The 27,511-nt window shown below is 43.7% G+C and overlaps 2 protein-coding genes across 3 annotated transcripts in view; both read right to left on the bottom strand.

The window, feature by feature from the left end:
* Positions 1-27,511, bottom strand: part of LOC143612000 (uncharacterized) — an 84,714-nt gene that overhangs the window by 46,906 nt on the left and 10,297 nt on the right. The window lies entirely within an intron of this gene.
* LOC143612001 (uncharacterized) lies at positions 91-24,525 on the bottom strand. 2 transcript variants are annotated; one of them, XR_013149879.1, is made up of 5 exons: positions 24,375-24,525; positions 23,628-23,738; positions 14,164-14,211; positions 987-1,423; positions 91-909 (listed from the first exon to the last, which is right to left on the bottom strand). XR_013149879.1 is itself a non-coding variant. In XM_077086089.1 (4 exons), exons 1-4 carry the CDS (start codon positions 24,508-24,510, stop codon positions 1,308-1,310), a joined length of 411 nt encoding a protein of 136 aa, XP_076942204.1. In that variant the 5' UTR covers positions 24,511-24,519; the 3' UTR covers positions 91-1,307. The 2 variants fall into 2 exon arrangements, 1 of the variants encoding a protein (XP_076942204.1); XM_077086089.1 differs by having other exon boundaries at positions 91-1,423; positions 24,375-24,519.

Below are 27,511 nucleotides of genomic sequence, written 5' to 3'. Positions count from 1 at the left end.
AAAAGTACACCTGAAAAACGAAACAAGTAATTCTCTCTTATGATACTACACTAAGATATGTGGAAAGATTGGCTTTTGTTCTCCATATGGACTTACATCTAATGTTCAAAAACATATCATAACAAATTTAGATACTATTTTACTGATCACGTGGAAGTTGGCATAACCACTTCTTCCTTTATTCAAAGCACACTCACACATAATTCAACTTCAATTGTCAAATAACTCCAACAACTTACAATAGATACGTTGGAACTTGTGACTATATGGCCTCATTTATTAGTCTGCATGGGTCTTTAAGCAACTAAGCTCACTTCGTTTACGAAAGATTCCACGACCATATGTTGAAGAGATGAGATCAGCAAGCAACGGTAATTGCAGTGTCACGAATGAAGCAATTGGAAGACATGTTAATGCACCAATTGGGACCAAGATCCACATGTTCTCTTGCCCTGACATAATATATAATGTTGAACCAAAGGCTATCAACATGGTTGTCACTGACAAGAATAACATGACAAGGCCAAGTATTAATGTCTTAGGCAGTTTATAGAGGAAATCTTCATATGAATAACGCGCTGTGAGGATAGATAGAAACAGTAGCAAGGAAGTGGTGTATGTGAACAATGAGATTGCATCTGATACAATAAATATGATGAAGCTCGGCTTTGTTTTATAGATTGCTTTTCCAGTATCCCCATTGTTTCCACCTGGTACAGTGATGGCCGAAGCAAAAACAATTGTAATAATAAGTGCAGCTGTAATTGTGTATGAGTCAGCTGTTTTTTTCATCCACTCTTCACCTTTTTGTCTCAAATCCTCGTGTTCTCTTGTAAACACCATACTTGGTGTTTCGTTTTCTTCGTTCTCATGTGTCCTCTCTCTGGGCTGCAATAGCTTGCTTACTTCCTCTAAGTCGATAGATGTTACGACACATAAATTCAAAGTAATTTCATTTTTTAAAGAATAGCGGACAACACTTTCACCTGAAACCACAGTATCTCCCTTTGCATTTGTAATGCTGCACCAGTTACTATATTGAGTTTGTCTAGAGGTGCTAGTTTTCCAGCTAGGTGCGAAATATTAACACCGTGGGAGGATATGAGTTTTCTTCTCAAATCACTGTTATACGTTATTTCGGGCTCCAAAAATTTGTAGACATTTTCACAGCGGTTGATTACCGAGAGTTGTAAAAGTGAATACTTTTTATCGTTCAAGGTCTGAATTGATTCTGGAAACAATTGGGTGATATGCTCTATTACCTCAGGAGTATTATTTTCCACGGCCAAAATAAGTGCATATTTATACTAATCATTATAACCCTCATATTCTAATTTACCAGCTTCCTCACATATAAACTTCAGTACGGTAAGATAAATATTGTGTTCCACTTTTTCCTTGTGGAGGTGCTTGATATGCGGAACTATACAATTAATGGCAACCAAAAATTTAATTGTGAAGTTACATAAAAGAATCAGGTCTTTACCCTTCAAAGATCGAAAGTTTCGTGATGTTATGTTGTGTATTAAAACACAATTGAAGAAACGTGGATCGACTCACTGGTAGACGATCTACTTTCCTCGGATGTGATTATGCTATTTCACCGATGGTTTCTCTTGGATCCGGGTTCTTCCACCTACAAAATGAACAGCACCGTAAACTTACCCCTCAGAAAGGGACAGAGGGGTCCTCTTTGGGGTAACCCTCCGGTGTGAGAATAAGTATTTGTGGGAGAAGATAATAATATGTGAGAGTAAGGAATTTAGAGTCTATTGCTTAATAGCTGAATACTCTGTGATTGTATGTTGTCAGGTGATATCTGATGATCCTTCCTTGTGGGGTTGATGCTGTATTTATAGTGCTAGGGTTTCCACTGATTGGGCTCAGACCCAATTAGGGTTTTGTTGGCCTCCTCCAATTGCTTGGCGCCACGTGTCCTTGGGGACACCTGGTGCTTTTTCATTGGTTGTAATCACGTGGTAGCACATGGTTTATGCTGAGTTATCCACCTTTCATTTGGCAGCTGTCAACATCAGCATATTCTTATTCCTTAAAAAGATACCTTCTGGAAGGTTGTCTGACGTGCACAATCAAGGTTGCCCTAATCCTGCTTTGGATAAGGACGAGGTTGATTATGTGCATGTGTGATATGCGCCAATCCTGAGGATGCGCGAGGTCTTCTCTTTATTCTCACGCGCAGATGTTTCATGCGCAGATGTGATATGCGCCGCGCGCTGATGCGCCACGCGCATATGTGATATGCGTGAGCATATGTGATGCGCGAGCATATGTGTGCCTGGGCATATGATGCCTGAGCATGTGTGGTGCCTGGGCATATGATGCCTGAGCATGTGATGCATGAACATATGTGATATGCGTGAGCATATGTGATATGCGCCATGCGCGTAGGTTTTGGCTTTGTGCCTTCATAATGTCTTGATTTCAAGCTTCTTGTCTATATCTTGTGGGTTGACCCGCCTTGCTCGGTGTTGAGGCGGGTACATACCTCTTCAAGCCCCCCCAGTCTAATGTGTGTCTTGTCTCGCGCGAGCGAGGCAAGATAGATATTAGACTTAACAGTTTGTTCTTTTAGTAGGGGTTTGTCTTTTTCTTCTTATTATTCATCGTTGCGCGAATTTCTATCCTTTTGGCTGCAATCGAATCGTCCCTGTACGTGGTTGGTTGTTGCTGACGTGGGCCATTGATGGAGACGTGTCAGACCTTTCGTGTGCTCGAGGTGCTACAGTTGCCTTTCGTGTCCCCTCACATGCTGTCAGGGACACGTGTCGCGCTCGCGTTGGTCCGTTCCTGCGAGTGGTGGCGCGTGAACTCTGGCAGCAGCTGTAAAGTTTATTTTCGTGTCCCCTCACACAGTGTCAGGGACACGTGTCGCGCTCGCGTTGGCTCACACCTGCGAGTGGTGGCGCGTGAAGTCCGATCAGCACGAATTTTTCTCTCTCCTGGGCCTATAAAAGCCAGCCCTTAGAGTTTTTTTTTATCCTTCATCTTCTTGTTTATTCTTCTGAGCTTTTCTTTCTTTCCTTGTATTCCGATTATCTTTGTTCTGCTTCCAGCTATCTGTTCTTCAGAAGTTTCCCCTGTTCGATTTTACAATTGTATGTCTGATAGTTCAGACAACACAATCTCCCCCATCCATTGCCGTAGAAAATCGTTAGTAATGTCTACATTGAAGAAGACCGGCAAGGGGAAGAAGGCTGCTGAGGGCTCATCGGAGGAGGTAGGGAGGACCAAGGCCGTGAAGAGGTGGAATGAAATCCCCTGCAAACTGAGGCAGGCGGATCTTGACAGCCTCATCGCCTCTCAGGGTTTTCCCCCCCTGTTTGGCTGTATGTTGCCTGGGTCCGGGCAAACGGCGGCGGACCCGCCTGCCGGCTATATATCCCTATATAGCCATTTTTTCACCCACTGCAACCTTCGTCTCCCGATGACAAGGTTTGTGGGTGCGGTGCTTAAATTTTATGGGATTCATATATCCCAAGTCCATCCGTTTGGACTTGTGCGCATGACTCACTTTGAGTTCATGTGCAAATCCCAGCGCGAGGAGCCCACCCCTCGGCGCTTTCAGTTTTTTTACAAGCCCAAGATCCAAGACTCTTGGTTCTCTTTTATTCCTCGCAGTCAGAAGGTGAAGTGCTCCACTGTGTCATTCAAGAGCCTTCATGACTGGTCTGAGAGGTTTTTTTATATAAGGGCTGGTGTGATCCCCATCCGCATGACCATGCGCGCGATCACATCTGCGCCTGCGGATGTGGGTGTCCTCAAGAACCCAACTGGCGCCTGGGTTAATAAGCTGACCGCTGAACCATCCCCCGCCAAGAACATTTGTGAGGAGGCGCTGGTGGGGGTTGGTATGCGCAAGAGGTGGGCGGACAGCGCGCTTGAGCCCGTTATCCAAGTCGACGGGTTATGTAAGTTTATCTCATAGCTTTTTTTTTCTGCGCGAATATAATTCTTTTTGCTGATATCATTTGACTTGTTTTGTGAAGTCACCAAGGAGTATATCCACGCCGCATATGATGAGCATATGGAGGGTGGCTCCGTCGCGCTCGGCGCTGGGGAGGTTGGTTTCCCCGATCGCTTTGATGACATGTTCATCCCTGTTGATCTGGGGTTTGTCTTCGACAGCGATGCGCCTGGTAATCCTTTGTACTTATGCATTTTCCGTTATAATTCCAAATTTTGCTAACAATTCTGTTGCGTGTGTTTGTAGATGCGCTCGAAAACTACGAGCTGGAGCTCGCGGAAGAGGAAAAGGAGGAGGAGGCGCCCCAACTAAAGCGTAAAGCTAAGGGGAAAACTGGCGCAGGGGCCAGTAAGAAACAGAAAAAAGATGTTGCCCCTGTTGTTCAGGATCCTCCTACTCAGGCGGGGGGATTTGGGAAAACCCAGGAGTTTACCACCAGGGTTTCCTTGGCTTCCCTGCCTCAAAAAGTGGGCAGACCTCCTGTCCACTTGAGGTATGGTGGCGCTACCTCCTCCCTTCCCGCGGCGGAAAAGGGAAGCGGTGTTGCGCCCTCGACAGGTATACTTTGCTTATTCTTTGCTTATCTTTATGGTTCTATGAGCGCGATTCTGATAGAATTACTAATGAATCTTTGCTCACTCAAATGTTTGTAGAGCCGGCGACCGCGCAACAAGATGCCGAGGCTGCGCCGGAGGTCGCTTCGAAGTCCCCTGTTTTACCCTCAAAGAAGGGTAGAATGGACTTCATGGCGATGTTTGCTTCGCGAACGGAGTTGCGCCAAGGTACGTATTGCGCTCTTTTTTTTCTGACTTTCTTTTAGATCAAGTCATGAACCATTTGTTGTTGTTGATTTTTTAATAGAAGCCGTAGCTGGCGTACAAGCTTCTGGCGGCACTCCTGGCGCTGGCGTCAGCGCCGTTGGATCTGCTCCTGCTCCTGCAAGCGATGAATCTCCCCTTATTGGGATTACTAAGGAGCAGGAGGCCGTTTTGCGCGCCGACCTGGCGGCGCCGAGACCTCCCTCACCTCCTCCTGCGCACAGCCCTCCTCGCGAGACCGATTTTGATTCTAGGTCGCAGGAGAAGAGACCTATTTCAGAGGAGGATGAGGAGGTTCATGTTGAAGACTCCGATGGCGCCCGCGCCAGCCCTGCAGCGCCACGAGGTTTCGCGGCGGAGCCTTCTCGTGGGGCTGGCGCTGACTTTTCTGCTTCATCCCCACAGGTATAGGTTCTTTTTTGCTTCGCTGCGCGGACTTCCATCTTAATGTTTTGATGACTTAGATAATTTCTTTGTTTTTGCAGGAAGCCGATCACACTTACCGCCCGAGATGGAATATTACTGAAGATAGCACATTTCAGTCCATGGGGGTGTGTGCGGAATTCTGGGCTCATGCTGTGCCTCCATCTGAAAGGAGGTTCCAGGAGGACCGCGCTCGCGACGACCTGCTCAATGATCATATGTTTGCTGGGTCGGCCTTCATTGCTGCCTCCCAAGAGCTTCGCTCTGATTACGTAAAAGTACGTGATACTCTTGCGGAAGCCAAGCAAGAGGCTAAGGTGTCTGCTTGGCATCTTTCTGATGCTCGCGAGAGAGCTGAAAAGCTCCAAGCCGAGCTCAGTGAGAACAGAGCAAGTGCCAACAGCGCCTTCGTGAAGCGCGGGCATGAGCTTCAGGCGGCGCGGGAGAAGCTGCAGGCGGCAGAGGCGGATGCGTCCAAGTACGAGCGCAGAGCGCGCGACTTGGAGCTGGAGGCGGAGGCGCGTGACCAAACTCTTGTCCAGTGTATCACTGAAAAATCATCACTGGAGAGTGAGGTTGCGCGCCTGAAGAGGGAGCTGGCGGCCGCGCAGGCTGATAAAGATGAAGCCCTGGCGACGGCAGCGTCTAGCCAGGAAGCACTTGATGCTGCGGTGGCGGAAAAAGAAGAAATCTTGGCGGCAGCAGCGTCCGACAAAGAGGAGCTAAAAAAGACTAAGGAAACTGTTGAGTTATTAAACTCTCAGGTTCCTGCCCTCGAGACGTCTGTTGCTGGCCTCGCGCAGGATCGCCACTGGCTAGTCTCACAGGGCATGACTCGTTGCGCTTTCGCGATGAAATACTCAGACGAGTTTCAGGCCCTTGTGATGGACTGCAACGCTGCCGCGCGCTTGGTGGGGCGAGCTGAAGGGTTTACGGATGGCTACGAATATGGCATGCTGAAGAAGAACCCATCCGAGTACCCTTATCAGAGCTCCGTTGCCTGCGCGGACATGGCCGCGATGGGGGAGAAGTATATGAATACTCCCATTCCCATCCTTGCGCAGGTATTTTAACTTTTAATGAGATTACTTTGATTTATTTTCCAAGTATCTTTGTACTCATATTTTTGCTTATGATTTGCAGATATCCGCGCTTGCTGACCAGCCCGATCTCGTCGCGCTAAAGAAATTACTTGACGAGTGCGAGGGGGCTGGCGGCGGCGCTGATGGCGCGGCGAATGCTGGCGTTGCTAGCGGCTCTGGCGTGGCCAAAGGATCTGCTCCTGACACTGTTGTGCTAGAAGACTCCATTCAAGACGAAGAACTTGACTATGGTCAGTTTGGAGATGAGGAGCAGGATGCGCCAGATGCCGAGGGCGATGATGAGGATGATGAAGAGGCTGATGTCAACGTGGAGACTTGAGAAGCCCTTCATGTTTTTTTTTTTTGTAGTTTGTATCTCATCTTGTAAACTTGTAAATTTCAATGCTTTGGAATGAAATTTTGTTTTTCCCTTCTTCGCATCTTGCGCATTCCCATTCATCTCTTTATATCGCATGTTTGCTTGTTGAATATAAGATATGCTTGCACGTTGGAATAAGAACAAGGTTGTAAGGAATTTATTATACTTAAACCTTGTCATATTGTAAGTGATTTTGCCATATCTTGATTATGCTGACACGTGTCTTGGCGCTTTCATTATTCCTCTTTTGCGCGACGTTATCGCGCGTTTATGGAATTATGAGTTTTTTAGCCTTTACGCGTCAATGTGTTACTCAGATATCCACTACAATTTCATGCGCGACCCCAACCTGAGACCTTAACAACTATGTTTTGGCATTTGCTTTGCCTTAGTTGTGTTTAGGTGTTTTATGGTCAGGCTGCGCAGTATGTAGGATGGATGTTGTGAGTGATTTGAGCTAAGGCTCACATTATTGGGCTAAGGCCCTGACGTTTTAGAGTTAAGACTCTTTAACGCGTTTGCGCATGTATGTTTTACTTCGTTTTATTTTGTTTTGATGTCAATACAATGTTGTCATATTGCTCAAAATTAATAAAGGGAAGTGTGAAACATGTATGCAAAAGGTAGTACAATTGGGCTAAGGCCCTGACGTTTTAGAGTTAAGACTCGTTAACGCGTTTGAGCTTGAAGCTCGCGCATGTATGTTTTACTTCGTTTTATTTCATTTTGATGTCAATACAATGTTATCATATTGCTCAAAATTAATAAAGGGAAGTGTGAAACATGTATGCAAAAGGTAATAGAATCCACATTAAGAGAAGATAGCGCGTATCATTATTCATAATGGCTTAAAAAGCCTTGATTACAAACTTGACATTTACATGAAACATTTTCTAAGCTGTGCCGCGTTCCATGCGCGCGGGATCTTCTTTCCATTCAAATCTTTTAAAGCATATGCGCCTTTCCCCAATTCTTCTGAGATTTGATAAGGTCCCTCCCAATTGGGGGACATTTTTCCCGGGGGTATCGCGCGGCTAGCTTCATTGTTGCGAAGGACAAAATCATTTTTCTTAAAGTGGCATTCTTTCACACGCTGGTTGTAATATTTTTCCAGTTTTTTCTTGTATTTGGCCTCACTGATGATAGCCGCCTCTCTGCGCCCTTCAAGTAAGTTGAGATCCAACCTCCTTTCGCGCTCGTTATCAATCTTGTTCATCATGAGCACTCTATGGGATGGGCATCCAATTTCTGCTGGAATCATTGCCTCTGTTCCATAGGTTAGGCTGAACGGGGATTCGCCATTGCTGGTTTTGCTTAATGTCCTGTGTGCCCACAGGACATTAGGTAGCTCTTCAACCCAAGAATGGGATTCTCCCTCTAACCTTTTCTTCAGTCCATTCAGCAAGCTTCGGTTAGCGCGTTCCACTTGTCCATTCCCCTGAGGGTGATAAACTGAAGTGAAAATTTGGTTGATGCGCAATTCCTTGAGCCAGCTGGATATCTTCTTGTCAGTGAATTGCTTGCCATTATCGCTCACAATTTCCATGGGCAAGCCAAAACGGCATATGATGTGGCTCCAGATAAACTGCTTTATCACTTCGGCTGTGATTTTTGCTAGTGGCTTGGCTTCAACCCATTTTGTGAAATAGTCTACTGCCACTACCAAAAATTTTACTCGCCCAGGCGCTTGCGGTAGGGGACCCACAATGTCGATTGCCCATTTGTGGAAAGGCCATGCGGAGGTCACCGGAATCAAGTTGTTCTTTGGCCGCATGGTGTTTGGCGCATAGCTCTGACATGCTTTGCATTTTTGGATCTCTTTTAGAGCGTCCAAGTACATGCCAGGCCAATAGTAACCTGCGCTCATTGCCTTGGCAACCACCATGCGCGGGCCAGCATGTATTCCACAGATTCCTTCATGTATCTCTCTGATCACATAGCTTGCTTCCTCAGCATCTAGGCATTTCATGAGCGGCCCAAGATAAGAACGTCGATATAATGTACCATCAAGCAGTTCATAGTTCTGCGCCTTGTGTCTTATCTTCCTCGCTTGTGCGCGATCATCTGGTACCTTTCCCTCCTTCAAGAATTCCATTATTGGAGTTATCCATGATGAAGGGGTTGTATGAGTTACCAGGACAGACTTCGCTACCACCGACGGGTTGCTCATAACTTCTACCCTGACATCTTTGCCAAAGTGATCAAAACTGGTTGATGCCATCTTACTCAGCGCGTCTGCAGATTTGTTTTCACTACGCGGAATATGAATGATTCTGAAGCAGTCAAATTGCTCGATGAGCTTTTTCGCCTGCTCTAGATATAGAGGCATGGTGTTCTCCTTGGCATCATAAAGGCCATTGACCTGTGCTGCTACCAAGTATGAATCAACATGGGCCTCTAGATTTTTAACTCCGAATTTTTGCGCGATGCGCAGGCCAGCCAGCAGGGCTTCATACTCAGCCTCATTGTTGGTGCTCTTGAAGTCCAACCTGATGGCGTAAGTATATTCATGATTCTCTGGATCCACCAGTTTGAGGCCTGCGCCGGACCCTTCATTGTTTGAAGCTCCGTCAGTGAACAATCTCCAAACATTTTCTTCATCATTTGCTCGCGGAGGATCTACCTCGCGCTGAGCCTCTTCAATTTTTCCTTCGGGGACCTCGGCAATGAAATCAGCCAAGACTTGTCACTTTATTGCTGGACGGGGCTTATAGGCGATCGTGTGCTCGCCTAATTCCAGCGCCCACTTTGTCAGCCTTCCTGAGAGTGCGGGACGCCGCAAAACTTGCTGGATGTTGTAACCAGTCAGAACTTCAATGGGATGACCATTGAAATATCTATGAAGCTTGCGCGACGCGTGTGTTAGTGATAAAACTAACTTTTCCATGATGGAGTAGCGCGTCTCAGGATCTGTCAGCACCCGACTCACATAGTATATTGGCGTTTGGATTCCCTTGCGATCCACCAATAATACTGCGCCGATGGTGCGCTCTCCTGCTGATAGGTATAATGTCAAAGTTTCACCAGGAAGTGGAGCTGTGAGCGCGGGCAGATTTATCAAACATTCTTTTATCTCCCTGAAAGCTTGCTCGGCCTCAGGAGTCCATTTGAATTGGCTTTTCTTTAAGCAATTCCTCAATGTGTTGACAAATGGGGTAGATTTGCTTGCATGGTTCGCTAGGAACCTGTTGATTGAAACCAATCTACCATTCAGCTTCTGGACTTCTTTCATGGTGGATGGCGAGGGCATGTCAAGGATGGCCTCCACCTTCTCAGGGTTCACCTTGAAACCATCCTTGGTGACCATTACACCTAGAAATTTTCCCTCTAGTACGCCGAAAGTACATTTGCTCGGATTGAGCTTCATGTTAACTTCCTTTAGGCGCCCAAGGGTTTCTTCGATGTCTTTGAGCATTTGCTTTTCCTCCCTGCTCTTGATCACCAAATCATCCACATAGACTTCTAGGTTTCTTCCGATTTGCTCGCTGAAAACGGCATCCATAAGTCATTGGTAGGTGGCGCCCGCATTCTTCAAACCAAAGGGCATTTTTGTGTAGCAAAAAACACCCTTGTCGGTTCTAAATGCGGTCTTGTCCTCATCTTGTGGTGCCATTTGAATCTGGTGATAGCCCTTGTAGGCATCCAGGAAACAATTGAGTTTGAATGGCGCCACGGAGTCCACCTTTGCATCGATGTTTGGGAGGGGGTAACAATCTTTTGGGCACGCTTTGTTGAGGTCCTTGAAGTCAATGCATATCCTCTACGACCCGTTACTTTTCTTTACCATCACAGGATTGGCTACCCACGTCTGGTATCGTATCGGGCGGATGATGTTTGCGCGCAGTAAATCCTCAACCTGCTCATTCATGGCCCTCGCTTTCTCATCCCCCATGACTCTCTTCTTTTGAGCAATTGGCTCTACAGACTTGAAGGTGTTGAGAGAATGCTGCGCCAGGTCTCGCGGAACCCCAGTCATATCAGAGTGTTGCCACGCGAAGACCGACATATATGCTGTGAGCAATCTTTTCATTCTCAACCTCGTGTCGTCTGATATCGTTGCGCCAATTGTGATCTTCTGCTCCGGGAATTTTGGGTTGAGAATCCATTCCTCTGGCGCGTTGTCTGCCATTGGAAGTTTCATTCTCCCCTCCCGCGGAGTACTTGTCACTGCGCACAAATGATCTCTGTATACAAAAGTTACACCTGTTGGTGTTGGGAACCCCAACGCGCCGTGCGCTGGCGACGGTATGGCGTTGAATTGGGCAATCTTTCCCCTACCCAAGATCATATTGTGGCAAGAGGTGGTGGGCAAGACCAAGAAGTTGACAACTTCGGCTCGCTTGTGTTTCTCATCCCCCATAGTTAGCTCAAATTGTATTTGACCTAGGGGATGAATGATTTCATTGGAAACACCAAAGATCGGTGCATTCACAATTTCAAGCCTTGCTTGGTCTGCCGGATCCAGTTTCCTGAAACATTGCTCATACATTATGTCTGATTCGCTGCCAGTGTCCACCAGGACTTTTGACACTTCGTAATGAGCAATGTGTGTAGTGATGACAAGAGGACTGCTGATGGAAGGGCCTCCCCTGATTCTCGGGAAGATGACTTGTTGCTCGCGCCAATCTCCTTGGATTTGCGCGCTTCTCTTTCTTGATATTTGCCCTTGCCTTCCTCCCTCGGCTACACAGATTCTTTTGTACTTTTTGCTGGCAGAGGCTCCTTCTGGTTGTTCATTTTCTAGTCTTGAGTTTTTTACCAGGTGAGCCAGCTTGCCTGATTTCACATCCTTTTCAATTGCATCCTTCAAGTGGTGGCATGCATCAGTGTTGTGTCCTGTGGACTTGTGAAACTCACAGTACTTGCCACTGTCTGATGGTCCCTTGTAATGTAGTGGCTTGGGGCTTTTGAACTGGACGTTCTCAGTGCTTAACACCTGTGAAGGCGTTTTAGTGAGGGGAGTCCATATTCTTGGCAGAGGTCTGTTAGGATCTCTGCCGCCCTCCCTCCTGTCACCCTCCCCGCGATTACGAACATCTTTTTGGGGCTGGGGTGAGCTTGGTTGCGCCTGCTTTTCTGCGGAAGAAAAACTGGTTGGTTGCAACCTGGACCATACATAGTTCTGCTTGCCCCTCTTTTCTTTGCTGCGCGGTGACTCAGCTTGATGCGCTCTTTCTCTTGCCCTATCTTGGGCAATTTGTTTTTCATTCCTCGCGAAAACTCGCGATGCTTCCATTAACTTGGCCCACGTGGTGGGCATGCCATCTCTGCTTACGAGAGCTCGGCGGAGTTGATCACTGCGCGCGCCTTGTATAAAGGCCACACGCAGGAGTTGCTCAGTTATACCTCCGATTGCCAGAGACTCCTGATTGAAACGAGTGATGTAGTCTTCAATCGTTTCATCATTCATGCGCACGCAGTGCATGATGTCATCAGGGTCGCGCGTGTGTCTGCGCTGCTGTACGAAGTGGGCTTGGAACTTTTCCAATAGTTCCTCGAACCCATCAATTTGCCCAGTCGGCAAGCTTTCGAACCAGACACGCGCGGCGCCCGTGAGGCAACGAGCAAACATGTGACACCATGTTGGCATCGTCCAGCTCTCTAGGTTTCCCGTGTTGTAAAAACCTTGCAAGAAATCGTCTGGATCTGTTGTGCCGTCATATTTACCCAAACCACTTGGCATCTTGGTTTTCTGCTGGATGGGAGCCTGTGCGATGCGCGCAGTGAACTTTGAATGTTTCACCAAGATGGCTGGTCTATACGGTGTGGTTACGTCCACTTGCCCTCTAACTGGTGGGCTGTACGGCATGTGCAGATCCAGATCGGCTCTGGCTCCAGGCGCCATGTTCACAGGCGCGCGGAGCTGTGAGCCTCCTGCATGAGTATCTCGCGTCTTCCTCATGCTGTGCACTTCCTCATCACTGAACTCAGTGTGTGCAGTGTGAACAGAATGTCCTTCTTCCGGCGCGCGCGGCCTTTTTGTTCCATGAACAGTTTGCTTATCAAGCGCTTGCCTTTGTGTTAAGTCGGCTAGCTTTTTCTGTTTGACCATCTCATTGTACTTGTCCATTAGACGCCGCTGCTCGTTTATGAGCCATTCTTAGGATCATTTGTTTCATCTTCTGGACCCATTGGTCCTTTTTGTTTCGCGCCGGCAAGATTTTGTAACGTGAGATCGTTTGGAGGAGTTTCAGTCTGGCCGTGAGGAGTTGTGATGAAGGGACGGTTACTGGTGGTGCGCGAAGAATCACGCGGCACCCTCAGAAACTGTTGTCCCTCATTAACATCCTCACGTTCAATATCCTCCAGAACTTGATCAACGTTATGAACGCCAGAAACCATGGTGATTTTTTTTTATATATAGATCTGATGAGATCTGATTGCCGTTGTAACAGTGGATGGCGCCAATGAAGAAACGTGGATCGACTCACTGGTAGACGATCTACTTTCCTCGGATGTGATTATGCTATTTCACCGATGGTTTCTCTTGGATCCGGGTTCTTCCACCTACAAAATGAACAGCACCGTAAACTTACCCCTCAGAAAGGGACAGAGGGGTCCTCTTTGGGGTAACCCTCCGGTGTGAGAATAAGTATTTGTGGGAGAAGATAATAATATGTGAGAGTAAGGAATTTAGAGTGTATTGCTTAATAGCTGAATACTCTGTGATTGTATGTTGTCAGGTGATATCTGATGATCCTTCCTTGTGGGGTTGATGCTGTATTTATAGTGCTAGGGTTTCCACTGATTGGGCTCAGACCCAATTAGGGTTTTGTTGGCCTCCTCCAATTGCTTGGCGCCACGTGTCCTTGGGGACACCTGGTGCTTTTTCATTGGTTGTAATCACGTGTTAGCACATGGTTTATGCTGAGTTGTCCACCTTTCATTTGGCAGCTGTCAACATCAGCATATTCTTATTCCTTAAAAAGATACCTTCTGGAAGGTTGTCTGACGTGCACAATCAAGGTTGCCCTAATCCTGCTTTGGATAAGGACGAGGTTGATTATGTGCATGTGTGATATGCGCCAATCCTGAGGATGCGTGAGGTCTTCTCTTTATTCTCACGCGCAGATGTTTCATGCGCAGATGTGATATGCGCTGCGCGCTGATGCGCCGCGCGCTGATGCGCCACGCGCATATGTGATATGCGTGAGCATATGTGATGCGCGAGCATATGTGTGCCTGGGCATATGATGCCTGAGCATGTGTGGTGCCTGGGCATATGATGCCTGAGCATGTGTGGTGCCTGGGCATATGATGCCTGAGCATGTGATGCATGAACATATGTGATATGCGTGAGCATATGTGATATGCGCCGTGCGCGTAGGTTTTGGCTTTGTGCCTTCATAATGTCTTTATTTCAAGCTTCTTGTCTATATCTTGTGGGTTGACCCGCCTTGCTCGGTGTTGAGGCGGGTACATACCTCTTCAACAATAAACTATTGCAATGGGAGGAGAAATTAGAGTTCTAATTACCATGTAGAAGTGCAACATCCCAAAATTTGATAAAAATCTTCTTAGCGACTGCACAAGAAACCAGATTATGTTATTTAAATATATAGAAATAAAATTACAGAAATCATTAAATGGTAGCTCAAATTAATATTCTTCCAAAGAGTTCAATTTTGACCATAAGTTGTGTCTTGAATTGATAGGTTAAGTGAATTTCAATCATGTTTTATAATGATATTCAGTTTGCTAATACAGGAATGCAAGTTTTATGTTGGTTAACAAATTTATGTTGAGAGAAATAGATATGTAATCTCACTACAAATATACGAGTCAATGACGATCGGGGTTAGACCTACAGCAACGACAAGTTAAGTTGTCTGCATAGGCTTCTTCAAACTTGTTAGTTGTACCGACGACGTGTCATCGCCATAGGCTAATATTTTTTTTTCTTTTACGCTGCATTATGTCAACGATATGGGATGATTTCCCATATCTCTCTTTTTTTTATGTTGATTGTATGAGTTATTATATTGATACACTTTCTGTAATTATGCTTCTTGTACTATTATATATAGCTCATGTAACTATTGTAAAATACATCAATAAAATTCCAAGGTTATACCTTTTATATGGTATCAGCCAAACAATACGGTCCTAACCCTAATTTTTTCTCTCCACCGCCGCTCTCCCTACCCCTCTTCTACCATCTCCTATGGCATCTTCAACCCCTGAAACAACTCTATCCATGACCACCCTCCTTCATATGCTTACTATTAAGCTCTCCTCCACCAATTATTTGCAATGGAAAAACCAAGCTTATCCCCTTCTCTCTCACCAAAAACTTGTCGGGCATATTGATGGCACATCTCTCTTACCCTCGCCGGATATCACCACTGATGGCAAAACATGCCCAAACCCCGCTTATGCCACTTGGATTGAAGAAGATCAACGTATCTTACTTCTTCTCCAATCTTCTTTAACCGAGGAAGCCATGGCAGAGGTAATTGGGGTCACCACTGCCCGTGATCTCTGGACAACTCTTGAGCGTGCCTACAGTTTTTATTCAATTGAATGTGCTCAAAATCTTTGGGATGCTTTGCGTCAGTTAAAGAAAGGTACCCTCTCTGTTTCAGATTATGGGAAGAAATTTAAATCTTTTTGCGACCAACTTGCAGCCATTGTTGAACCGGCTACCGAGTCTGACAAGTCCCATTGGTTTCTTTGTGGCCTCGGGCCTGCCTTTGAAGGATTCTCTACTGCCCAACGGGCTGTTTATCCTCTACCTCCATTTTGGGATCTGCTTTCCCGAGCCGAGAGCCATGAACTTTTTCTCGTTTCGTTACATGGTACTTCCACGCCTAATGTTGCCTTTAATGCTCAGCAGCATTCTTCCCGCAACAACAGTTCCCCATCTCGTAGTCGAGGACGGGGTGGGCGTACTTTCTCGGGAGGTCGCGGTAGGCGCCCTCCTCACCGCCAGCTTTGCCGAACCGAGGGTCACTATGCCTCATCGTGTCCCCAACTAGCAAATTTTCAACAACAAGCTGCTCACTATACTAATGCAAATCTTGCACGCTCTCCTCATCGTCACTTGTGTCGAACTAATGGTCACTATGCCTCCTCATGTCCTCACCTAAACACTTTTCAACAACACACTGCTCCTCATACCAATGTAAATCTTGCACAAGCTTTCCATTCCATGTGCAATGTTAATGATCAATTGCCAGATTGGTGCGTTGATTCGGGGGCTACCGCTCACATGGCTCCTTTCACTCACCATATAGATCATGCTCAACCCTACACAGGTCAAAGCAAGGTTGCATTTGGTAATGGTAATACCCTCTCGGTCTCTCATATTGGAAATAAAACTATTTCAAACATTCCTTTAAAAGATATTCTTGTCATTCCTCATTTGTCTAAAAATCTACTCTCGGTTAGCAAACTTACTGATGACTATCCTATTGATGTTTTATTTTCTCGTCATTTTTTCAGCTCCAGGATCATCTAACCGGGAAAATCTTGGGCAGCGGTAGACGTGAGGATGGCCTTTATATCCTAAGTCCTTATTTTCAAGCGCATGTAGCCACCACTCCTAAGCTCCGCGCATCTTTTGAGTTATGGCACAATCGTTTAGGTATGATGTTATTTCCTTTTTAAATAAAAATGGTTGTTTGTTTGTAACTTCGATATTACCTAATCCGGGTGTTTGCTCGTCTTGTCAAGTTTCTAAACAACATCGTTTGTCTTTCGATATTAATGAGAAATGAGCTTTACATGTTTTAGATTTGGTTCATTGTGACTTATGGGGACCCGCACCATTATCCTCAGTGGATGGTTATCGTTATTATGCCATTTTCATCGACGATCACTCACGATTTAGTTGGTTTTATCCACTAAAATTTAAAAGTGAATTTCCACAAGTCCTAAAAACCTTTGTTGCTTTTGTCCAAAATCAATTCTCCACCAAACTAAAAATATTTTGAAGTGACGGTGGCGGAGAATTCATGAATCATCATGTTCAATCATTATTCAATGAAAATGGTACTCATCATCAGATTTCGTGTCCCTATACGCCTCAAAAAAATGATAGGGCCGAACGCAAACATCGGCATGTCACCGAAACCGGACTTGCAATGTTATTTGATGCCCATATTCCAGCTTCATATTGGGTTGATGCGTTTTCAACAACAACCTATATTATAAATCGTTTACCGTCACAAGTTTTACAACATAAATCACCTTTTGAGTTACTTTATAACTCAAAACTGAACTATGCGAATATGTGGGTTTTTGGTTGTCGTGTTTATCCTTTTCTACGGGATTATTCAGCCCATAAACTTGCTCCTATAAGCATTCCTTGTGTGTTTATTGGTTACCATTCCAGTTATAAAGGATATCGGTGCTTGGATCCTACAACTTCTCACATCTATATTACCCGGCATGCAACTTTTGATGAGACATGTTATCCTTTTCTCTCCTCATCTCTTCCCACTAATCTCACTAAACTTCTCCTCACTACCTACAATGAAGACAGCCCTATTGTTACTTAACCAATAACACCCCCTGCCTCATTATCTACCCCAAACCCAAAACCACTCAGCCCATGTCCTGTTTGCATAGACCCACACTCTACACCACTACCATGACACATTCTAACTCACCTACACTAACCACGACCCAACCTCACCTACCTGCAAACTCAATTTTCCCAAACCAAGCTGCCCAACCAAATATTCCTACATCATCTCAATCCCCGACCCGCTATCCATAATCCCCAGACCCTACAACCCAAGACCAGCATACAACACCACCACCATCAAACACTACTTCGTCCACCTCCCTCCACCCCATGGTCACCCGTGCCAAGGCAGGTATTTTTAAACCTAAACATCGAGTTAATATCGCCATTGTCGATTCCTCCCGCTTGCATCATGCTCTTTTTACCACTAAAGAACCTCGTGGTTTCAAAACAGCCTCAAAAAATCCTCACTGGACACAAGCTATGAATGAGGAAATTCAAGCTTTGCATGATCAGCAAACATGGGATCTTGTTCCACGTCCCGCGTCTTCAAACATCGTGGGGTCCAAATGGGTTTTTCGCACAAAGTTCAAAGCCGATGGTACCATAGATCGCCTCAAGGCTCGTCTAGTTGCTCAAGGTTTCAATCAAATACCCGGCCTTGATTTCTCACATACTTTCAGTCCGGTTATTAAAGCTTCCACTGTTCGAGTCGTTTTATCTATTGCGGTAACCCGTAAATGGCATCTCCATCAACTGGATGTCAAAAACGCGTTTCTAAATGGTTTTCTAAGTGAGACGGTTTATATGGAGTAGCCCCCTGGCTTTAAAAGTTTGCAATTTCCGGATCATGTATGTCGTCTTAAAAATGCATTATATGATCTAAAACAAGCGCCACGCGCCTGGTTTCAACGCTTAAGTACTTTTTTCCTTTCTCAAGGTTTTCCTTGCAGTCAATCAGATCCTTCTCTTTTTGTATTTTCTAGGGGCTCATGTCTCTTATATTTGCTTGCTGAATTTGCTATCAAAGACATGGGAACATTGAGTTACTTTTTAGGGCTTGAAGCCTCTCATACTCCTACTGGCTTGTTCTTAAGTCAATCCAAATATGCTCATGATATACTTACGTGTGCCGGTTTACTCGACTCCAAACCAATTGCAACACCATTGAGTACACAGGATGTTTTTCTTTCCGCTGGCACTCTGTTTCATGATCCAACCCATTATCGTTCTTTGGTCGGAGCATTACAATATCTCACGATCACTCGTCCCGATCTATCTTATGCTGTAAATCAAGCAAGTCAATTTCTACATGCTCCCACGGTTGATCATTTTCAGCTTGTTAAGCGAATTCTTCGTTATGTCAAAGGGACTATGACTTATGGATTAAGTTTTTCTAACGCTCCTACGTGTTCGTTATTGGGCTACTCGGATGCCGACTGGGCTCGTTGCATCGAAACTCGTCGTTCTACATATGGCTATTCCATTTTTCTTGGTGGAAATCTTGTATCATGGAGTGCTAAGAAACAACCCACAGTTTCTCGTTCCAGTTGTGAGTCGGAATACTGGGCCATGGCCAACACTGTTGCTGAGCTCATTTGGGTTACTCATCTTCTACGTGATTTAAATGCTTTACCGACCGGTCGTCCGACTATCTTATGTGACAATCTGAGTGCAATTTTTCTTAGTCAAAATCCAGTTTCACATAAGCGTGCCAAACATATTGACATTGACTATCACTATGTTCGCGAGCTTGTTTTATTAGGGAAGCTTCACACGCGTTTTGTTCCTACCAAGCTTCAGGTGGCGGACATTTTTACTAAACCATTGCCGAGACCTCTCTTTGAAGATTTTCGCGACAAGCTTCACGTATCTCCTCCGCCTGCTCGCTTGAGGGGTGGGGGTGTCAACGATATGGGATGATTTCCCATATCTCTCTTTATTTTATGTTGATTGTATGAGTTATTATATTGATACACTTTCTGTAATTATGCTTCTTGTACTATTATATATAGCTCATGTAACTATTGTAAAATACATCAATAAAATTCCAAGGTTATACCTTTTATACATTAAACAATAAGAGGAACAACATCATCAGGTTAATTCCATGACGAAGACACGTTCTCGATATAGATTGAAATTTTTTGTTTTTTACTTTTCCTATATTCTGGTTTAAATAAAAAAGATAAAATGTGGTTGCTTTTTACTATAGGTTTGGCTATTATCTTTTTTTACTTCTCTATAGTCTAGAGCCATTGAAAAGAAACAAGGATGTCGCTTTCTTTGATCCTATGTTGCTCACATGTTGTCGCCATAGGGTAAATGATAACCTAAATGACAGATCACAAAACACGACTTATGTCTTCATTCTTGCCCATCTCACTCTCATAATCAATGGAAGTGTCCATCTCATTCCCCCCAATCAAGAATGGATCTTTAATGAGTCAAGCTTTGACTTAAAACTCAAATAATGGCGGGTTCTTTGTTAGAGGGAGGGAGTGTTGTATGTGATTAAGGGGTTTAGCGTAGCTTAGAGTGTAAATTATAAAATGAAAATATACGATTGGTGAAAGTTAGAGCACTTAAGAGGAGCACCTGTTCCTCCCTTATCACGTTTAAAGTTTTGATCTTTTGTTGATTTTCGGTAAGGTATGACTACTGAGTAATGAAGTTAGAAAACTTAACCATCGTAGAAAGTGATAATTTATTAACCACGAGTTGCGTGTTGAAATGATGGGAAAAGTAAAGACTTCAAGGAAAACGATGATTACCAAGGAAGAAGAAGCATTCTTATCAACTTTCTCTACGTTTCTAGAAAATTATATTAATAACCAGCTGGAGTGAGTCAATGAAAGATATGAAAATGGTCAACACAAGTAGCTACATCCGTGGCGAGAAAGCTAGACATATCTACACGTTAGGAGGAAAGAGCAAGGCATCAAAATAAAGATTCAACAAAGTTGTTATGAAGATAAATTAAAAATACCTACACTCAACAAAAAGAAGAATCATAGTATAAGCAAAGTCTTTCCTTCCAATACACAAGAAGAATAAGAAGGGGCATGCGTCAAAGAATCGCATCGTTATATCTGCATCCATACGAATACATCCTAAAAAGACGTGAAGATAGTTAATAAAAGACACGACAAGTAACTTCAAAGTGGTTAATACGAACGAGAACTAGAGCAGTACGCGATAGTCAAGAAAGGTCAAACGTCGACAAAGGCGTAGTAATGAGACGTGCGGGAAAAATGTAATTAACAAGGTAGTGAGAAACAAAGTGTAATAGTATAAACAAAGCCTTGTCCTCTAACACATATGAAGAACAAGTCAAGTGATACAAAACAAAGAAATGCGCTATTAAGTTCACACATATAGAAGTAAGACCTTAAAGTGAAGAACCAGTCGCCAAGAGACTACTCATATCACAACGTTCTAGCTACAGAAGCCACCAGATTAAGTTATAGAAGTTATTTCATCGACGAGTTCAAATTATACAAATTTACATAATCAACTACTTTGCAAGTCAGCCGATACGAATCGAATAATCATACCGACTGACTGGGGGACTTGTAAGTGAAACACCCCTAATTGCATAACGTAACATAACGAAAATTTTGGTCCAAATTTGACGACTTAGAAAAGATGAGGAACCCAAAATATGTAAAAGAGAATGTGAAGAAGAAAGTGGGTTTGTCCCACATTGGTAGAAAAAGAAACTAATGAGCTCCTTATAAGGAGAAAGCCACCATGGTATTTTTTGGAAGTAGAAGGGCCAAAAAAGAAAATTTAAGTTTTGGTGCAACACGATGGAGAAGAAATAAGCCCATCACGATGCATTACGGAAGCCTTACAAAACCCCATCGCGGCGTCATGCTACACGGTGAACCAAGCCCAAAGTCCATATGTGATGTAACCCCATGGTTCCGTGACACGTGGAAGTCCACGTGACAACACCCGAACTATGCTTAGTCATCGCGCTACGCGATGACCATTCTCATAGGTTATCGTGACACATGATTGGTGAGATTTCAGCCTATAAAACGGGGTGCATGACTCATTCCAATCTCACAACAAAACACACATTTCACACACACACACACCTCGTAAACTGTGCCACGAGTCCCCAGCCTCGAAGTTTCGACGATTTAAGCTCTAGTGTGCGACATAGAGTAGAAGTGATGCTTCAACCTTATCGTTCAACTCCAAGTACTTGTATTCGGTAGAGGTTCCGCTTAAGTTATGTTATTATTATTATTATGGCCCAGACCCTAGTCGAGGGTATAGTCCAAACTTTGATCAAATTTAAGTGAAACATCGTTTTTCATATGCAAGGGTATAGTCAAAATAATGTTTCCTTGCAACTAACAAACATAAAGATTTACATACAAAGTGTATAGTCAATTAACGTTTATTTTTGAAGAAGAAAGTTAGCATTAACGTTTCGTCTTGAAACGTAGCACATAATGGTAAATAAACACAGGAAATATAGGTCCAAATGTTTTATAAAAAAAATGTTGTATCGAGGTAAAAGCTATGTAAAACAGACAAAATGTCTGAAACTAGATCGTCGATCAAGTATTTACAAAAGGTTAGTATCATACTATAGATTTGAGGTATCGCACAAGCATAAATTATTGTAATGATCATCATAAACAAAGGTGAATACGCTTAATCTTTAATTGGTGTGAATACGATTATACTTTACATCGACATAACAGAGCGACCCTCCAGGTAGATCTACAAGACAACTTGAGGACCATCAAGACACAAATAGGAAGTGGTCTCAGTCCTTGCATGGCACCACTATTAGTGAAATCACTACGGCTACGACGCTAGCTTATATATATATATATATATATATAGGGGAGGGAGATAATTTGAGAAATTGTTAAGTTTTAAATAGGCTAAGTATGAGAGAGATTAAATAGGTTAAATTATGTGGTTGAGATTAAATATAATTAACAAATTAAGTATGAGAGAGAATAAAGATGTATAGTGATTACACTAATTTAAACTTCCGATATATATATATATATATGTAAAAATTCGATTCGGTGCGTAAAAATGTTGTAAATTTTCTACGTACATGTAACCCACATATATTACATATATGTAAAAAAAATTGTTACGTTGAGTTCATTCGATTTTTTAAAATTCAAAGTGGTTTTTCAAAGAAATCAAATATATATATATATATATATATATATATATATATATATATATATATATACCTATATATATGTGTGTGTAGAATATATGAAATACTCTTAACTGCATAGGTTCTCTTTTACATACCCTCATCTTCATTCTCGCATCTTTATTATATCCTCCGATCAAGTGGATATTAGTGGAATCTTATTATCTGATAGTATTTTGCTTTAACAAGTCACAACCCACGGAGTGGATTTGTGAGTTCATGCGATCGAGGGAATGGTCGGGACATGGTCACCAGGTGGTGGAGTTAAGGAGGAGAGCCGAAAGAACACAATAATGAATCTAAAGGATTTCGGGAGATTAAGACCGAGATGATGAGGATTGAGACAGCCGAGATGGTTAAGATTTTGGACAAATCAAATATGGACATGAAGAACCACTTATTTCGAGTTAGAAATTAGGTGTGATTGTTGGTAAGTTCGGATTTTAAGTCACAAGTCGGTGAACTTGATGGGCCAATATTAATGACTAGGTCATAGTTGGTTATGTTTGCTAATTCTATTGTATTTGCTAATTGTTTTGTAATTATATGGTGTCTTTGTTAACAAATTAGGTTAATCTATATAAACATATATATGATTAGATATTATGAAGCATATAAGAGGATTCTTTGCAACATCTTTATCTCCATCTCTATAATTATAATAAAAACACTACGTTTTCTCTCTTCTTTTCAAATTATATAATATTTGTTGATATTTTTATTATTATCTTTTCTTTCATCCACTCACAACCACTTTAAGAAAATATTAAAAAATTATAGAGAGTGAACATTGTTTCTTCAAATTTACTTCCAAAGTTTTTGTATCTTCTCCAAACTTACAACTACTCTATATAATATAGAAAACTCACTCACAATAATATGGAGGCTTGCTGGGAATGCTCTAAGAGATTGTAATTAGTTTTGGAGTTTAGTTTTCTTGATCAATAAAGTGTTTAGGAGTTAGCCAAATACGTTTTCGTTTATGGTGAGTTATATCAATTCAATATTCAAATGTAGCCTCAAATTCTTGCCGTGCATCTTAATATAACCATTAGAGTTTATCTTGGATGCCCGCAAAACAAATTACACCAGTCATTTATCACTGAAACTGTTCTAAACTCCGTTATGACTCGAACCCAAGCTAGTCACTGCCCGTTTTAACCGTTACCCAACCCGCCCAAACCGTTTGGCTAGGTTTACAATAAATTAATGTATATGGAATAGAATTTTTATGGTAGATTTTATCAGACTTTTGGGGTCACTAACCAGGGTATACGTAGCTCGTCCACGTGACATGATTGACTTTGTATGTCTCTTGGTTCTCAATATCCGGGGTCTTACGCGTATTGCCTAAGCTGCAATTCTTTACAGGAACATCTTCAAAATGAAAATAAAATGCAAATAAGATGGTGAAGCAAATTCGAGAATTACAATAATTATTTTAAAGTTATGTTTTAGGTTCAGGGGCTTGAGAAATTATTATTTTAACAAATATTGTACATTCTTATATAGTTGTTGGTGGTGGTTAATTAGCTCTGGATGCATAAATTTTATGCGTGTTTAGTTGATTTCACCAAAAGAATGTTTTTTTGGGACTAATATGAAGCCTAATGAAAAGTAGGTGTTCCGCCATCTCAGATGTGGCAAAGAATCCAACATATCACACTCACAATCCTAATCAAATAACCTATAATCCATGGAGGATCGTCTTAATCCACGGAAAAATCTGCTTGGGTTTCTGCCACTTGTAGATGTAGCCATTTGGGACTTGGCCGATTTTGTTCAGATTAAAAACGAGGAGGAAGATCGAAGAGGATAAAAGAAGGCGAAACCAGAGATCGTGCCCGGAGAATGTGTGTTGTAGATGGATTGCAGCTGACCTAGAAACCTTTAACACTTCTTGACCACTTGACCCCCGGAAAGAATTTATATACAGTTTATGTGCATAGCATGGTTTGAAAACGTAGATCCGATATGAGAAAATTAAACATAGAGAAAACAAAAGAAACTTACGAGAATAAACAAATTTCTGGTAGAAGTTGTATCTTTTGGCACTCGGATGTGCGTCCGAATTTTGTGCAAGAAACCACAACAGATGTCCAAAATCAAAGTGTCTTTTTCCAGCCAGTTTAGGGTAGTCCTTTAGCATCTCATATGCAGCATCTGCAAGTAGAATTTAGAATACCAAATAACTTCTTTTTAAATTTGCTTGAGGCTTGTGTATATATCAACACAACATAGCTGACGAATATAGTAAAATGCTTGATACGTATAACTTAAAGTCTACCATGTAACATGGATAAAAAAAGCTCACCAAAATACCCGAATGAAGAAACACTAAGTGACCCCGGCAGATTACGGATAATATTAGGGTTAAGTAGATGTTTCCCACGAGGGTTAGGTCCGACAAAGATGGTTATTCTTCTTGACCTGCAAAACAGACACCGTGAGCTCGTCACTGAGAGGGGGGGGGGGGGGGGTTCCTCCTTGTGACCACCATCCGGCGTGAGAATCAGACTAGATTGCTCTGAATATAAGTGTATATTAAGAGAAATAGCTAGAGAAGATAAGATAATATCAGATGATATAAGATAATGATACCGTTCCAAGGTGTTGGAGTATTTATAGCCGAAGGTAGGTTTCCAAGCAGGTACAGCCAGCTGTATAATATTCCCTTTCCACCAACTACAGGCTACGCACGTGCCACGATGGGAGTTGGTGAGTAGGCAGCGGCTGATAGTGACATGGCCAGCTGTATAGTATTCCTTTTTCACCAACCATGGGCTGTGTACGTGCCACGATGGGGGTTGGTGGGTAGGCAGCGGCTGACAGTGACATTTTGTACTGGAGCGTGCTCCTCCTCGTACTATTGTCGGTGAGCTGTCACCCTGTGATTGGTTCATGGGCTGCTTTGGTCAGATCTTGTCTATTTTGTCCATACCTTGGCAGGTATAGTACAAAAGATCTTCCAGAAGCGTACGGACTGGCTCTTTTGGGCGGGAATATTCCCGCCTTGCTCATTCCTTCTTCAGGTGACATTGCTGAAGTATAAGAGTTGGTGCCTTGTGCGTGTAGCCTTACTGTTAGTGCGGGTAGCCTTCCTTCTTGGCTTGTACCCATAGCTGCGGGAACATGCAGGGTACTGTACCAAGGGAGGCTTTCCTGCGGGAACAGCTGACTTACTGCGTGTAAGGTCTTCATCTCTCTGAGCATGGTGGGTCCTGCGGAACCAGTTGGTCTTTGCGCATACGTACCTCATCAAGGTGTGTCTTGCGGGTCCAACTGGGCTTTGCGGGGACCTACCTCTTCAAGTCTCCCCAGTCCATTGTTCTTCTCATTAATTGTTAATGAGGTGAACTTTTGGACTTTAAGCAAGGGGTTTTTAAAGAGGTTTTGTTTTTTAAGGTTTTCCGTGAGGATTATTCTCGCAGTTTTCCTAATGTCACTTGCAGAAATTCCCGACTTTTCTGCCTGATCTTTGGTTATGATGCGGGTAGGTGTTTAACCTCTTCGCAAGTCGGGAGCGTTGAGTTTTATTTGTATAGGCTCTTCACGAGGTTTTGGTAGTTTTGGACATAGTGATCAGTTATGTTAAACCACCAATTCCGCCTTGGAGTTTCACACAAGCTGGTTCTCAACGTTCCCGCCATGCAAAGGTGTTATTACCCTTTCCGCAAGCATGGCCCATAAGATCCTTCTTGGCTTCAATTCCCTGCAATTGCTAAGTATGTGAAGGGTTTCGCCTTGACACTGTACCCGCACTTGTCTTATGGTTTTTTGCTTCCCAAGGTAAGGGGGTATAGTCCCTCTTGTTCTTGAATCTTTTTTGAATCTTTTTGAAATTTGAAGAGTTGGTGAAAGGATAAGAACAGTCCAAACTGTTGAAGGGATGTTAGCGTCTCCTGACGGTTTTTTCTGACAGTTTCAGGACGTGCAGGAAGTTATGGCGACGTGACAGTATATGGTCATTCTAGACGCTTTTTCAGGCGCGTGGGCGCGAGTTTTCGGGCGCGTGGGCGCGAATTTTACGGCACGCGTCCTGTCGACAGCTGTTGCCAGCTTGCTTTCCACGTGTCGTCGTCTCATTGCGCCTGCGCTTTTCTCTCTCCCCCGCATTAAATTCATCGCATTCATTTCGATGAGTATATAAAGGGGGGAGAGGATGCATCTCAACTCACACTTTCACCTCCTTCTTCTTCTTCTAAGCGATTTCCGGCGAATACTCTAACTTTTTTTATCGAGCATTCTCCTGAAATCGTTCTTCTTTACATCCAAAACATGTCTTCCATTCATGATCCTGAGGCTACTGCCGAGGAGTCTGATGTGTATTCCGAGAACCCGACGTCTACGTCTGACAAGGACGATAAGAGTATTGCTGGCGAGTGCCAGTGTGCTCTTTCCGTTGACCTGTATCAGTACATCGTCAAGAAGTTCATGCTCGAGCCCTTCGAGCCTACGTTTCCAGAGCCTCATCAGGCGGTGTATGATGCCCCCAAGGGCAAGATAGGGGTATATGCCGCATTCTTCATATATGGGAATCTCAGATTCCCATTGACGAAGTTTGTATACCGTGTTTTGGAGAAACACGGTGTACACTTGACGGAGGTACACCCAATGGTGATCGCTAAGATCCGCCATTTTGAATGGTTGTGCCACATTCTGGGTGTTGAGCCCCGCGTCGACCGCCTGATGACCTTCTACTCTTGGAGGTGCATCCAAGGCTGGTACACCTTGGTCACTCGGATCAAGGGTTTGAAGATCTGTGCTACCGAGCGCAGTCTTCGATCTTGGAAACGGGAGTTCTTCTATATTTCTACCCGTGTCGTCCCTATTGCGATGACATTCAAGAACGGGAGAGCACTCCCCAACCTTCACGCCTCCAACTACCAGGAGGCGGAATGGTTTACCAAGATCTCCCGGATCCAGACTCCGGTTTACCGCTTTGCGGAGTCTGGGATGGTGATGCTCGGGATGAGCCGGGTATGGAAGGATGCCGGGGCAGAGACGCCGCAGATACCCATCGTCCTCGAATACGGTTTGAACTCTATCCCTTACGGTATGCTCCGTCTTATTTGCCAATTTAGGGTTTTTGTTCTAACCATTTCTTTCTTTTTTATTTTCAGAGGGGAACAACTTACAATCACTTCTGC

Source organism: Bidens hawaiensis, unplaced genomic scaffold (assembly GCF_021521415.1).
Source record: "Bidens hawaiensis isolate Kalapana, Puna unplaced genomic scaffold, B.hawaiensis_p1.1 tig00032906_1, whole genome shotgun sequence".
NCBI lineage: Eukaryota > Viridiplantae > Streptophyta > Magnoliopsida > Asterales > Asteraceae > Bidens > Bidens hawaiensis.
Note: the sequence above shows the minus strand (reverse complement) of the source record. Positions and strands in the feature narration are given on the sequence as shown.